We start from the raw sequence: 16,193 nt of genomic DNA, 5'->3' as shown, positions 1-16,193 counted from the left end.
TACTAACTTACATCATGGAAATTCAAAACACATGAATATTTGACAATGTTTACAAGAGTGCATTTGCAGGAAAATATGGTGTATGAATCAACAGTAGCAGTTTCTAAAAGCCTAAGGAGCAGACACTGAACCCAAATGTCGTTGCAGAGTTGGGCCATCCCTGCCTGTGCACACATCAGCTTTCTGAGAATAGGGGTGTGACTACCTGGAGGTGTCCCAGTTCTATGAAGTTATTACAGAAACTAACCAGAGCCTCCAGGGCTGACAGGCACGTGCCCACTGCTGCCATGGGCCCCCAACTCTTCAGTTTTGGGGTCTTTTGTCTCCTCGGAGTATTAGGTGAGTCTCAGAGCACATGGGCATTCCTGGGTCTGGCTTCAGTGCTCTCCCCAAGGAGTGCCATTTCAGGTGCAGCATCAGCACTGCCTTTAGCTCTCTGTTTCTTTCCCTCACAGGTTCCATGGAGGCTAAAGTGACACAGACCCCAAAATACATCATCACGGGCACCGGAAAGAAGTTGACAATGACCTGCTCTCAGAGCATGGACCATGATGCTATGTTTTGGTATCGACAAGACCCAAGGTCGAGTCTAAAGCTGATCTACTATTCGATTAATGTGAATATTATAAATGATGGAGATGTCCCTGATGGGTACACAGTCTCTAGAAAAGAGAAAGCTAATTTCCCCCTGACCCTGGAGTCAACTAACATCAACCAGACCTCCTTGTATTTCTGTGCTAGCAGTTATGGCACAGCACTTCACAGCCAGCTGCTCTCTACACAAAAAAAAGCAACCACTAAGACAAAGAGATGTCTCCCTCAGGAAGCCCCACCCCAAGCCATAGGAAAATCTCAACTCTTCCTGCCCACAGAAGCACATCTTCAGTCTCATGCTTTGGGTACTTATATACAATGCAGCCCCTTTGTTGTGGGTAACTCCCACGGGCTAGCCCTGATCCCACATGCACATCTAGGAATTTTTCAAAGTTTGGGTAAGACAAAGCTAACTGTATTAAGTCTAGCACTGGGGAGAGCACCATTCAACTTCAACTATGCTGTTGCCCAGACAAAACATTCCAATCATTCTCAAAAGAATATGCTTCCATATTCTATGTGCTATTCCTGGATGTTTCGTCACATAGGGAGAAACCATGCTCTGCGTTATTCTCTTGGTCGCCTAGCTCCTTTCTTCCTCTTTGCAATGGATGGTATGCCATCCACCCAAATACTCAAACTGAGTAAGCACTAAATTTCCTGCAAATTTTGCTAACTTTTCTAGTCTCCATGATAACACTGTGTTCCAGCAAATATTATCTCATGTCTGGATTCCTCAAAAAGTTAGTCTGTCTGCCAGCTCTCTACCCACAAACATACCCACAAAACTTTACTCAAAAAATCACCCTCTGCAGCTGAATACCCTTCAGTGTCCCTTCATTATTAAGATAATGTATCCAGTGTACACTGACCCACATATCTCTCTACTCCCTCTGCTATGTAGGATACATGCCTTCTTCCTGCTACCAAGGCTACCTCCATCCTATCCAGAAATTTCACACTTCTCTCAGGTCCGTAGAAGTGGCCTGTGCTGAGTCGAGTCTAAAGCTGTGATGTACATCCCATAAGGAACTAATGGTTCCTCTGTAAATCATGTTAGAAGTCATGTCCACCAAGGTTTCTGTGGGTTGCTGTTTGGATCAGTTCTCGTATCCTATAGTCTTGTAACAGCACTAACACTAACACAGAGCTAACACGAACATCCAGAGATCACTATGAATTCTGCCTTCAGATGAATAAGGCTTCTTTGTTGTGTCATCCTTTCTCTCCTTGTAATGAGTGCATTGTGGGCACAGATAGGATCCCCTTGAACTCGATTTGCCCGTCCCTAGTGTTTTTATACACTTAAACCATTCCTCGGTTCTCTCCATTTAACTTCAAAAGTATCCATAGATAATATTACTAGGACCCCGGTTCTTCAGGTTTTAGGGTTAGAAAAGAAAAGCTTTGGCAGTGCAATTGGAAAACAGACTACAAACTAGATGCGTGGATCCAGACAAGTGTCCGGAAGTCCCTGGGAGACTGGTGTTTCTCGAAATACAATGAGCATTTCTCCCCACCTTCAGATGCCCAGCTACTCATACCCTGCTGGCAGTTAAGCCACAACACTGCCCAGCCACTTCCTCTCTGTACAAAAAGACTTGCCACAGATAGGCAGCTCTGTCTTCTAGATCCCAGCTATGACAACAGAAGAACTAAGCACTCTTCTCCTTTCCTGCGCTGTAGTTGGCATCCAACCCTGGGTAGTGGGGAACGGCAGCACCTGCAACAGAGCCGTCACCATCCTTGTTCTCGTACTTGCCTTTGCAGTCTCAATGGAGCTTTCCCAGCCTTGGCCCTTGCACAGACTAAACTGATGTTAATGCAGCCTCCCATATACCACCTTCCTTCTGTGCCAAGGGCTACAGAGACTCCCTCCTCAACCCTGGAAGCCCTTCCTTTTATTTACCTTTATATGCCAAAAGCAATTTAAATCTCAGTTGATTATCTCATTTTAGGATGTAAGACTATCACATACATTTATACAACTCAGATTTCATCAACAATAGTAGCTTTTAGTATCTAAAGGTCTTGTGAAAAAACATTGAAAAGAAAACCCATTCTAATAGTGACATAAATGACTGGTTTGAAATCCCTGTTTAAGCAAATCATCCAGTGAAACTGAAATGCACAGAGCTTTTGCATTGAGTAGCTGCGTCAATATTACTTGATTTATGGTAAGCTTGAGTATACTGGATTAGATATTTGCATTTACAGTTATGTCAAAAGTAAGTAATGTAATCAAAACCAAAATGACCGTTGTATACTATTGAAGAACATGCCAACTGTTGTGACTATAATTGATTTTTTGTTGGATATAGTAAAATTTTCAAAAATGCACATACCATTAGGAAATTTTAATTGATGATTTAAGTTCAAAAACTACAAGTGAACTTTAATTTCAAAATGTAAGCATCATGGGAACCTGATCATTTTGTTGTGATCAATGGTCCTGAACTGGCACCCAAATAACCCTGATGAGATATTTTGATATGAACACTTAACATGAGATTTGTCCTTTCAACAGTTTTCTAGGTGTACAATACACAATGGTAAACTACAGGTACAACACTGTGTGGCATACTTCTGGAAGTTAATCACCTTGCAAAACTGGAATTTCATAGAGCTTAACAACAACTACCCTTTTCTCCTCTCTGTCTCACTCAGTACAACTTTTAGTTTCTATGCATTTTACCTTACACCAAATGAAATAAATGAGCATTTATCATGTGATTTGTTCAGAAACTGGCACATAATGATAACAAAAGCAGAATCACTGTAACAAAGTTTTTTTTTAATGTTTATTTTATTTTTATTGCAAAGTCAGATATACAGAGAGAAGAAGAGACAGAGAAGAATATCTTCCATCCAATAATTCAGTCCCCAAGCAACCACAACAGCTGGAGCTGAGCCAATCTGAAGCCAGGAGCCAGCAGCTTCCGCTGGTTCTCCCACATGGGTGCAGGGTTTCAAGACTTTGGGCCATCCTCGACAGCCTTCCCAGGCTACATGCAGGAGCTGGATGTGAAGTGCGACTGTCAGGATTAGAACCGACGCCCAAATAGGATCCTGGCACATCCAAGGAGAGGACTTTAGCCATTAGGCTACTGCGCTGGGCCCTGTAACAAAGCCTCATTATGTTTAAATTCCTTGCATATAATGCACCTTTTACAGTTAATATCTGCAGCTAACCATATCCACACCCTCATGGTTCATGTACTTTTTCATCCCATCAACCAGGTAAATCTGAGTGTGGGCATTTTCGCATCACCATCAACAATACAGTAACATGAAAAAGAAATTTCTTTGTTAAAAAAAAGAGAGAGACTATTATCCTCTGGGAAAACTAATCACTCCATCTCTCTCTCTCTCTCTCTCTCTCTCTCTCTCTCTCTCTCTCTCTCTCTCTCTCCCTGTTTCTCTTTCTCTCTCTGTTTCTCTCTCTCTGTTCCCCCCTTTCTCTGTGTGTTTCTCTCTCCCTGTTTCTGTGTGTGTGTGTGTTCCTCTCTCTCTCTCTCTCACACACACACACACACTGATACCCCCTTTCCTGTATAGCACACTCATACGCTCAGGCTCTGTATGCTAGATAATAGCTGATGTATCATGACCGTGGGCAGAGATGATGACATCACGGGCAGTCAACCAGCAGCGTGGGGCTGGAAGAAGACTCCGCTTTCTTTCCTCATTACTGCCATGACAATCCGATTCCTCTGTGGCATAGCCCTTTGTTTCCTGGCAGTAGGTGAGTACAAAGAGTTGTTGGTCAATTCTTTCCTTTTATTACTAAGTTTTGGACACCAGCTTCTTCTCTCAGCAGGCTCCCTCATCTCTTCATTTATCTCCTCTACCTTTCTCCGACAGATCTTATGAATGCAGAAGTAATTCAGATCGCACGATACATGGTCAAGCGGAGGGGAGAAAAGGTTTTGCTGGAATGTTTCCAGGACATGAACCATGAACGGATGTACTGGTATCGACAAGACCCAGGTTTGGGGTTACAGCTGATTTATTTCTCCTACGATGTTGATAATAATGAGGAAGGAGAGGTCTCTGAGGGGTACAGTGTCTCCAGAAAGAAGAGAGAGAATTTCTTCCTGACCCTGGAGTCTGCAAGCACCAACCAGACATCTGTGTACCACTGTGCCAGCAGTTCAGCCACAGCATTGCACAGCCACATCCTCTCTGCACAAAAAGAGCAGATTTGAGAGGAAACTGACCCTAACTCAGAGCTGATGCTGGCTCCTATGGCACATGTGTGCCTATGGGGGAAATGGCCACTATGGAGTAAGCACCTCCATAAGCATGCATCTCAACAGGAGGCTAAGAGGTGACCTCCTCTTTCCAAGTCAGGGACCATCGTAAGCTCACGCCACCTCCTTTGTTGTCTGCAGCTAAATTTCTTTTTTTTTTTTTTTTTTTTTTTTAATTATTTATTATTTAACTTCAGTAATTACATTGTATTATGTGACACAGTTACATAGATACTTGGGTTCTCCCCACCCCTCCCCAAACCCTCCCACCATGGTGGATTCCTCCACCTTATTGCATAACCACAGCTCAAGTTCAGTTGAGATTTCCCCATTGCAAGCATATACCAAACATAGAGTCCAGCATCTTATTGTCCCGTCAAGTTCAACGGCTTCTTAGGTATACCCTCTCTGGTCTGATGACAGAGCCAGCAGAGTATAATCCCAGTCAATTGAAAGCTCCAACATACCATCAGCAAAAATTTACATCATTATGGAATTAATTGACATAGTAATGAGTAACCAATATGTTAAAAGTAAATGCGGGTTCCCAGCCACCTTCTGTGACCACCTCACCTATACTTCAATTTAGTTTATACACAACATGTAACATTCAAAACATAACATGTAAATGAGGATGAAAAAAAAAAAAAAAAAAAGAAAGCTATGGTTCATCTACTCCATGGAATACTACTCAGCTATTAAAAAAAACAAAATGCAGTTCTTTGTGGCCAAATGGGCCAAACTGGAAACCATAATGCTAAGGGAAATGAGCCAATCCCAAAAGGTTAAATACCACATGTTTGCCTTAATTTAAGATGATATGATGTTATGCAGCTAAATTTCTAACACCTTGTCCCAACAGGAAGCAGAAACCCTCTCGTATCTTCACAATGAAGCCCTGCTCTGCCATTCACGATGAATGTTTGCTTTTCTGGGTCCTACTCTATTTCCATTCTCTACTTAACCTTTTTTTGCTTTGTGATACAACACTAGAGGGCGTTAATGCATTCTAAACCCTGGATAAACCATGTCCATGTGCTGATTCAAGACAATGGACCTTTTCACATTTTTTATTCATTTTAAAAAAGGAAAAAAAATTAATTAAAAACAAGCATTTCTCTAGGACCTCTGTTTATCACGCATTGTTGTAAAAATTCTGAGCAGAGGAGGAATAATGTATGACTCAGCAGGTGGTAAACATTAGGCTACGCTTGTAACTTAGAAAACATTTGGAAGAAATGTCTGTCTTTTTAAAGACTGAAACATATTGGGGCTGGCATTGTGTCATAATGAGTAAAGCAGCCACCTGAGATGTTGCCTATGCGAGCACCCGTTCAGGTCCTAGCTGTTCAATTTCTGATGCAGCTCCCTGCTAATATCCTGGTGGAAGCTACAGAAGATGATCCAAGTGCTTGGGCTGCTGCCACCCACATGGGAGACCTGGATGAAACTCGCCTTATCAGCCCTGTCTAGGCAGCCGTCTGAGGACTAAACCAGCAGGTGGAAGATCTCTGCGTGCTTGTGTGTGCATGCTTCTCTCTCTGTAAATCTTTCAAATGAATGTCTTTAAACAAAAAGCAGCAGCAGAAGAAATGAAGCATACTACCCTGCCAATAAATATGAACAATCTTTTATTTTGGAAGTGAAAAGGAAATATGAGGGTTGTAAAAATACCAAGCTGCATAGAATTTGCAAACAGGTTAACAAGATGAAATCGGTATATGAAAATACATTGTTCCCAGCTATAGGTAACTGCCTAAGTTGCATTGTACCTAGGCGAGTGTTAAGCATTGCTGGGAGAAAAGCACTTATTAGCTGGCAGGCATCCTGGGCCTGATTAATGCCAAATTTGTGTTAACTATACCAGTGTGCTAGCATAATTGCCTATTTTTTTTTAGATAGGCAGGGGGCAGACACTGGCACACTGCAACAAAATCTGGGGACCTATGTGCAAGCATTTGTGGGTTCTGGGAAGGCCAGGCTGGCATGGCACACCACAAGAGGAACCGGCTTGGGGATCTGCATACTTGTAGGCATGGGGGACTATGGATTGCTCAGGGAAATGGGCCTAGAGGTGTTCTGGTGATGAGGAAGCACATGACAGGTGAGGAGTGACTTCTCAGGGACTTCCACCAACCTGGCTATTACACTTGCAGGTAAAACTATGGAGCTGAGACAAGGGCTTATAGGAAGGAAACTGGAGGGCCTTTCAGCTCCAAACAGATACACCTGCCACGTGGGAAAGTTAAGCTGGGTTTTTAGCATCAACTGCCACTCGCCAGCACACATGAAAGCCATGGATGGAGGCAGGCCGGGGAGCACTAGGCTGCAGCACTCACCAGCAAGAGTTGGGACTTGGAGGGGGCCAAGTCAGGCAAGGTCGCAGCTTCTAATGGCAACGGTCAAACAGGGAGATGGATTCAGAGCAACCACTGGCACATAGAAGATCTATGACTGAGAATTGGCCTGGTTGGGAAGCTAAGGGAACACCTCGACTGGTCTGAGGTTCCCACTGGTAATGGTGACGACTGGGATGGGAGTAATGATGTGGGCTGGACATGGTTGCAGTATCCTTTGGCCTGGGTGTGGAGTGATCTGGGGCGTGCCAGATTGGGCTAGGCTCCAGCAGCAACTGGTGCTCACAAGATCCGGAGTGGGTATAGGATAGGCTGGGCTAGGTCTCAGTACCTGCTGAATCATGTGAGAGGTGGGTCTTGGGGTTGGCCAGGCAGGGCTGGGCTGGGCTGCAGCACCCAATGATAAGAGCTGGAATAGATGTGGGTTGATTGTGTATTACAATATTCAAGAGTAAACTCCTATGAGACATCAGATTTGCATTGATTTCAGAAAAAAGGTTAACAAGAAAAAAAAAAGAGCTATGAAAAGAAATACCCTGCAAACACTTCATGAGAGATTCTTCCCAAAATGAATGAAAAGGCAGATTCATTCTCTGAGAAAAAGCAAAAATCACAGACCTCCTGGCTAAGATCAACCTCCACAGTGGAAAAAAATACATCTTCACAGAGTAGTGTTAAATAACAGAATGATGAACCTCAAACTTTCATGTTCAGCATGTCCTCAATGAGCCTGGGGATCTAACAATAACTCCTAAGTTATTTCCCCCACCAAGCATTGCCCAGACTCAGAGTATCAGTTGAAAGAGCAGGCAACAGGCACCTGGATGTTGTGTTCATTCCCAGTGTCATCTGAAACTGCTCCCATTGTAACTATTGCCACCAGAACTTTGTTGCTGGTAGAAACGGAGCTATACTGGATTCAGCACCTCTCCCAGGATTGCCACCTGCCCCCTCCAACACACCCTCACCTTGCAACGCAGGAGACAGTGAGAATTGATAGATTAACTGGAAAGAATGCAGGGATGGGTTATATCAAAACAAATAACAAGACATCAAAAGAAGTGGAAAGGCTTTAACTTGGGAGAAGAGGGTTGAGCTGAACAAAAAAACTGAGAAAGCGTTCTAAGAGGAGCTCCCAAACTGACACTTGAAAGCACATAAAATATCTTTAGTACTTACCATAAAGTAGAGATGGGTAGTACACAAACTATTTGCTATTATTTGAATTAGATATACCACATTAGGTGATTGAGATATTACATGACCAAAGAATTGCTCTCCAAGTATCCAAGAAAGCAATTGCTTTTAAACACATGATTTGAGTTAATATCAAAAATCTTTTAATGTTAAATAGGCATATGACTGGAGTTCTACTCTAGGTTAGGGTGGAAAGAGTTTAAGAATTCTTATTTTGGGTAAAAAGGACAGCATAGTAAAAAAAAAGACTTTTTTTTCTCTCTAAAAATCCCATGTTGTTTATTTTAGTCTGACATACTAGCAATATTCTCTACTAATTACAATATTCTCTACTATCCTACATTTAGTAACTTCTTTCTATATAACAACTGCAAATATAGTAGAAGAAACGGTGCTTCTATGTTACTTTTTAAATGATCAGGTAGTTGAATCCAAGGTAGGTAAACTTCCATCCTAGGTTGAATGGATCTCAAACCCAGTGAATAAAGTGAAGCTCTAAGTCACACAGCCAAAAACTGGGCTTCTGCTACTGTACCAGCAACAGAACCAAAGTGTCAAAGACAAATTTTCCACACCCACATTCTGAAGTAGAGTTATGAAGGACTGTGAACAGAATGTGAATCTTGCCAATGATGAGCAAGAGGACATAGCCGCATTAGTTATGGGAGTTTTGCAGCATTCTTTAATCATCATGACTAATTCCGCTATAGATGCATTGCAACTTCATTTATCTCTCATGTTATCATCTTAGTCATGTCATTAATGCAGAAAATGTGTTGCTGAAATAAAATGAACTCTGTCTTTCAGCATCCTCCTAATTTGATCCAGCTAGACTTTTTTTTTTTTTAAGAATTTTGAAATGTCTTCTTGCCTGGGCAAGACATTATTCAATTCATTTCAGCAGAAATAGTGATGTAGGTATTGCCGCACAGTGAGTCAGGCCACCATATGAGATACTTGCATGTCACGTTGGAGTGCCAACTGAAATCCTGGATACTCCATTTCTGGTCTAGCTTCTTGGAGACGATGGCCTGAGAAATCCAGGCGACGTTCCTGGCTCTTGGTTTTACCTGACCATTGTAAATCTTTAGGGGGTAAATAAACAGATGGAAGATTCTCTCTCTCTCAAATAAAAAATAAGTGACCATTCTGAAAAAATAAAAACAAATTATAGAAAATCAAATCACAGGATTTATTAATTTAATTATCCCCTACAAATAGCAGTGACAAACACCCAACTACAACCCAGGTTTCACTTGTCCTCTGTTGAGTCCTCAGTGCTGGCTCAATTGAATCAGACTTAGGTGAAAGCTGGTAGAGAAGAGATCTCATCACTTATACACCAACTTTATTGTAGAACACACAAGTACCTGTCCTATGCAATTTACACTAAGTTGTATCATCAAAGGCATAGCATTCAATAATGAAAACATTAAAAATAAAACCATAAAAATGAAAGTAACCTTATTGCAAAAGGCACAAGTTTTCATATATGATTTTGTGAAAATGTCTAGTCAACCTTGGGTGGCATACACACCACCATGCAATAACTCACCTAAGGAAAGACAACAGTCACAGTCCACTAGGAGGGCAGCAGAAGGAGAGAAGGATTCACAATCCCGTACAAGAATGTTCACTGCTCATGTAACACTTCCTTGTCTAACAAAGATAGCAGATGCTCATAAATCCATGCCCGTCATGAAAACATGATTCTCCCTAGCAATAGTAAGTCTACCCTGCTCTATGATCACTGAGAATTCAGTTACAGATCCTGCTTTCTGAGTCTGCGTTGTGGTAGATAAGAAGATGAGTTGATGTTAAACTCACAAATTTCTGATTCTTACAGCTGGAATTATTGCCTGGCCACAGTTGAAAATGGAAATATATGGTTCCTTTGAATTTCAGTATATGCTCTCTGCCATTTGTTTATTTTAAAATACTACCAGAGAGAACTTGTGAAGAAACTTGGGTTACAGCAGTATAATTTATAAACTAGACAAAAATCTCTTATTCTTTTCACAAATCATCCAGACCATGCATAAAACATTAGCAGCCAGACACTCTCCTCTCTGAAAGGAGATGAAAAATGACTTCTAAGACACTAAATGAGAAGACCTTGAGCCTTGGAATTACATGACACATTAAGAATCAAGATGAGACCTAGGCTGAAAGCAAAAAGAATACCTGATTTAGATAATCTGATTCAGGCAATTATTCAATTCCTCCTGTTAAGACCTGTGAACATTATAAAACGCTACCATGTTCACTAGAAAGATAGCCTACTGCCATTTCACATATGCTAGTAAAAGGCAGGAGACTAATGAGTCAGAGACAAAGTACTTTGGTTCTCTCAACACAGCAGGTAGCAGGAGGCTCAGGTTTCCGTAAATTCTCTTTGCCCGTCATCTCAGGTTTCACAACAGTGATGCTACTCAGTTCCTGCAAGAGACACTGGTGGTCACAACCAGAGACATGAGAGTCACTACTGAATCAAGAGCTTCAGAAATTCCAGTCTCCTAAAGGGACAGCTGCCAAATCTGATTGAATTTTCCAGATGTGGGGAAAGTTCTTTGAAGCATGTTGCTATCGAAGATCTCCATTCTAATTTCTTGTTGTTCTACAGATTAACATTTCATGCTCAGACCCTTCATTTTATCTCTTTGTCTGAAGATTTTAATGGAAGTCTACTTCCGGTACCTCTTCCAAGGCATCCTGCTAGTGGAAGGCAGGGGAGGCTTGAAGGTACTTACCTCCACTCTAACCAGCACTCAGGGTGCTTTTACTCCTACTGCTTGCCCCTCCCTGGGCTCCTCAACAGCAAAACCATGCAATGTCTACTATGGGGCATCTGGACCTCAATCTGTGTGCCTGTTTCACAGAGGAAAATTGCACAAAGAGAATTGATATTTTCTCATTCTTTATGCTTTTGCCTATACTGTCAAAGAATGTGATTAAAGTTTACCTCTCCTCTATAATATTTATTCATTCATTCATTCTGACTTCCTTATTTGAACAGAGAATCATTAGGAAAGGCAAAAAGACAGAAAGGAGGAAAAAGAGATTCCATATACTGATTCGATTCCCAACAATGTCCGTTGTATTCAGACCAGGGCAAACCAAAGCTAGGAGCTGGGTCTCCCAGGTGAGTGGTGGTAACTTACACTATCACCTGCTGCCTCTCAGGCACAAGGTGATAGACCTGGAACAGGTGGGTTATGTGGGAATCAAGCTGGAACTCCAATACAGGATGTGGAAGCCCAGAGTGGCAGCTTAATGTGCTGTGTTACTGCGCTAACCCCAGGCTCTAAAATACCCCAAATTATATTTTAAACGAATATAGTTGGAGCACTTTAGCTACCCAGCTTCAAGATTTAGAACACAGCTAAATAATTAACACAGTATGGAGCTGACATAATAGTAGACATGTTGAACTAGGGAATGGAATAAGAATCCTAGAAATGAGAGTGTTTTGAGGCCATGGTTTAGTTACAATTTGCAAGGCCCTCATCCAAATCAGAGAAAATGGCTCTCATTCTGCTTCCTTCACTTTCAATCTATCTGGCTAATGTACCTAGGAGGCTGCAGACTGTGCCCCTACCACTTCAATACCAGTATCCACCTGGGAGCCCAGATGAAATTCTGATCTCCTGGCTTCAGCCTGGCCCATCTCTGGCTATTACAAACATTAGAGGAGTGAATCAACAAAAGATAGATTCTCCATTTCCCTCTAAAATATAACTAAAATAAGTAAATAATCTTTAAAAATAATACAAGAGGGGCCTGCACTGTGCTGTAATAGGCTAGCCCTCTGCCTGTGGTGTTGGCATGCTATATGGGTGCCAGTTCCTGTCTGGCTGCTACACTTCAGCTCTAGCTCTCTGCTTAGGGTCTCAGAAAGCAGTGGAAGATGGTTCAAGTCCTTGGGCCCCTGCACTCATGTGGGAGACCTGGAGGAAGCTCCTGGCTCCTAGCTCTAGTTTTGTCCAGTTCCAGACACTGTGGCCATTTGGGGAGTGAACCAGCAGATAGGAGAGATACCTATTTCTGTATCTCTCCTTCTCTTTCTGCCTTTCATGTATAAATAAATAAACCTTAAAAAAAATAGAATCTAAGAAACTGACCCACATTTATATCATCATTTTTGGGCACAAGTTTCATAGTCATACAATGAGAAAATAATGTCATTTGTAAGCAGATGGTACTGGAATAACTTGGTATCTATAAAATAAAAACAAAATAAATATGAACAGGCCTAAGAACCCTGAGTCATCCACATACAAAATTAATATGAGAAGGAGAAAAGACCTAAACATAAAAGACCTAATCATATTAAAAAAATCAACATTCTGTTACTTATTTTTTGTTCATACCAATTTGAACATATATTGAAATCAGGCCTTACCTATTAATTTTAATCTTTCTTTCAGATTTATTGACAATAACAATCTGCACAGTCTAACAAGCAGACTGGAATAATGTAGGAAAATGATAGAATAAGTGCTCAAAATGTAGATCTTATGCAAGTATACACTATTTCAGGTAATTACATGATAAATTGCTTGGATAACAGAGAAAGCTCACAGCATTGTGATCAAATTCTATTTATAGATTATATCATGCTCAATTAGAGCAGAGGGAATCAAAATAGTTATTATCGTGATGACTGAAATATGGAAATAAATATGAGAGATAATACATGTACCCAATGCATTTAGTTTGTGAACTGGTAAATGAGGTAGGGGAGGAGAAACATTAACTTCTGGTCCTAAAGGGAAAAGAAGAGTAGAGATAAAAATTCACTCTTGAAGTTGTGTGTGTGTGTGTGTGTGTGTGTAATAACAAGTTCAGTTTGAACAACCTTGATCAAGACCCAACAAACAGCTAAAATTCAGCTATAAAAGTCCCTCACCCTCTGAAATTCTTTCAAAATTGGTCCTCCAAAGTTAATAATGTATACTGGTCCTGCTTGTATACCCAAAGAGTAGCAAATATGTGGAGCTCAACAATGGGGATGGGGTGGAAAGTGGTAGATAGATGGGTCGGGGGAGGTGGTAATGCATGCTGGGTCACATTGGAAACCACTGTAATTGAAAGCTCCACTAGGGTACAGACTAAAACGCTTCGTACTCTGCACCTCATAGGCAGGACCCTGCTAGAGGAGAACAGAGCAGGCAGGGCCAAGAGGAGGAAAGACAAACCCAAGCTTGACTTCTCAGCGACTTCACACAGGGTGAAGGGCATCACGTAAGATGCTGGCTTTCATGCTGCTTCTGCAGGGAGGAGGTAGGAATCTTGTCCCATGGGAAGCATGCGATTCCATTAATGCTTAGTAGAGAAATGGAAACCTTCTCTACAGAGGGTCTGAATTTACTGAGCAGAAGATGATGGGGGCAATCTCAGATGACAGAGTCCTAATAGAATATCCGTTGGCAAAACAAACGAAAACCCAACATTGCTGTGAGGTCATCTCAGAGCCCAGGGGACATTAAGACATCCCCCTAGCCCAGGGAGCTACTTAACTCCATGCTTGTCAATCCTGATGGCCTTTTCTTCTTCTCTCCCTCTCTTTCTCTCCTATTCTGTGTCTCTGCAACCAGGCTTTGTGTTTAGTGTTCTTGTCTCTCAGAAGCCAATCAGAGCCATTTGTCAGCATGGAAGCTCCATGATGGTCCAGTGTCAGGCTGACAGCCCAGCCTCCGTGATGTTCTGGTACCGTCAGCTCCCAGGACAAAGCTTGATACTGATTGCAGCTGCAAATGAGGGCTCTGAGGCCACGTATGAGAGTGGATTCACCAAAGACAAGTTTCCCATCAGTCGTCCCAACCTGACATTTTCAACCCTCGTTGTGAACACCTTGAGACCTGAAGACAGCAGCTTCTACTTCTGCAGCTTTGAAGACACAGTGCTGGACACAGATCAAAGATCTGAGCAAGAACCCCAGCTCTCTCCTATCTGGCTCCCACCCACATGCAACTGAGGACCCTGCCAGAGTGGCACAGAGGGAGAAAACCACGGTTCCTGGGCAGAGACAGCTGTTGGGACTCTGTGGATGGCATGGGTAGGAATGAGTGAGGGAATCTGTAGGTCTTACCCATCCATGGACAGGAAGAGTGGCTCCTGGGAAACTAATGAGTTTCTTCCATGAGAGTGCCTGGAAATATTAAGTAGTGATAACTAGACATATTTTGTCTTCAGTTAGCAAAATTACAAATACCCTTTAACTGTCTTATCACAGGATTGTATTTAGCCAGTTTTCTATCATTTTACCTATATAATAACCATTCTCATAATGTATTTTGAAGACTGGTCTATTGTATTAATGACATACTGATTGTCCTTAGTAAATAAGGAATTATGAAGCATTCTAGATACCTCAATAGGCCAGATGCATGTTAGAACCATGTAAAAGCTACAGAAGCTTAGGAACCCGCCACACAAATAGATCTTGGAATGGTCCAGAGGTCTGGGGACTATTGGAATATTTCCTGTAATATGAGAAGTAAGCTCCTACACTTTATTCCTTTTATCATCCACCAGGGAAGAGGTGCACTGCTCAGTAAGGGCCACTGCTTCATCCTCACTAACATCTGCACTGAAGTCTGGGTATGCTGTGTATTGTTGTCTAGTCTGGCCTATTGACTGTGCTAAGGCCAGTGAAAGAAAAGATTCTATAGTAGAACACACCTATTCTGGCTGCTTGGGCCATAGGTTGAGCAGGTCCAAGTGTTCTTAAAGAGCTTGTGACATATTTGTGCACTCTGTGGGCTCACTGGAATCACAACGAAATGTAAGGTAAGTTCACCGTGTCCTAGTGCGCTAGTTACCACTTCAGTCCACTGCATCTTTGACAGGACTCTCACTACTTGTGTCCTGTGGGACAGAACACACACACACACACACACACACACACACACAGAGTATTACTCATTAGGAAGACGAGTCATTGCTCCTATAGACAGATAGGACAACACAGGTAGATCTGATAACTAAGGTTGGGGGTAAACATTCAGGGTGGAAGGAATCTGTGTGTGCCCCATTGTCGCTGTCCCGCAGCGATGGACTTGGTGCACGGAGCCGATAATAACACGCGTGGACCCCTGACTGATGGTCAAAAGCCGAGGTTTATTAGTAGCATCAGACTTTATACTCTGAGGGTCATATAGGATAAGGGAGGAAGTGCTGAGCTTATCAACAAAACCATTAATGCTTGTTTGGAACTCCTTTTGTCTTGTATATTCCACCAGGTGTTCTCATATACATATGCAGATGATATCCAATAAGGTATACAAAAGGTAGCCATTTGGTTATTCTCCTCCAAATATTATCCAACCAACTGTAGTCCTGTGCTCACTGACCTTTTCGGGTCACAATGTCCTCCTACAAATCCCCCTTCTGTGTTTTGTAAAATTAGGCCTGAATGATGTATGTAGGGGAAACATGCTCTTGGGAGAGCAGAAAAATGGGGAGAAACAATATTATTTAACCGAAAGCAGAGTGGCACAGGAACAGTGTAAAGACCAACATTGACATACATAGCAGCTGAGTTCAAACATAACATCAAAGTTCTTTACAGTTACATCTTGTTTAGCATTAACAGTTTTAAATTAATAAAAGCTTTTCAGGGAGATTCTTAACCCAATTTAAATTTTGCAGTTTATAGAGGTTAAGCACAGTTTTGCATTTAACAATTGAAGAATAGAAAAGTTTTAGGTAGGTGAGCAGGGAAATCCCCAACAACTTAGTGAGTGAGGAAGAATTTAACTCTACATGGGACTCACAAGCAACCCTGATG

At 41.9% G+C, this 16,193-nt stretch overlaps 3 gene segments (V, D, J or C); all 3 read left to right on the top strand.

Moving 5' to 3' along the window:
* Nucleotides 1-211: 211 nt before the first annotated feature.
* Nucleotides 212-2,620, top strand: LOC131483329 (T cell receptor beta variable 27-like). The segment is given in 3 exon segments: nucleotides 212-339; nucleotides 456-749; nucleotides 2,553-2,620. Coding segments are annotated over 3 exon segments (477 nt in total).
* Nucleotides 2,621-4,186: 1,566 nt separating this feature from the next.
* Nucleotides 4,187-16,193, top strand: part of LOC131483381 (T cell receptor beta constant 2-like) — a 41,092-nt gene continuing 29,085 nt past the window's right edge. The window contains 2 exon segments of the C gene segment in view: nucleotides 4,187-4,339; nucleotides 4,459-4,746. Of these exon segments, the coding sequence occupies nucleotides 4,201-4,339; nucleotides 4,459-4,746 (427 nt within the window).
* On the top strand, nucleotides 13,547-14,695 carry LOC131483373 (T cell receptor beta variable 29-1-like). The segment is given in 2 exon segments: nucleotides 13,547-13,684; nucleotides 13,999-14,695. Coding segments are annotated over 2 exon segments (414 nt in total).

The sequence above is a fragment of the Ochotona princeps genome, chromosome 25 (assembly GCF_030435755.1).
Source record: "Ochotona princeps isolate mOchPri1 chromosome 25, mOchPri1.hap1, whole genome shotgun sequence".
NCBI lineage: Eukaryota > Metazoa > Chordata > Mammalia > Lagomorpha > Ochotonidae > Ochotona > Ochotona princeps.
Note: the sequence above shows the minus strand (reverse complement) of the source record. Positions and strands in the feature narration are given on the sequence as shown.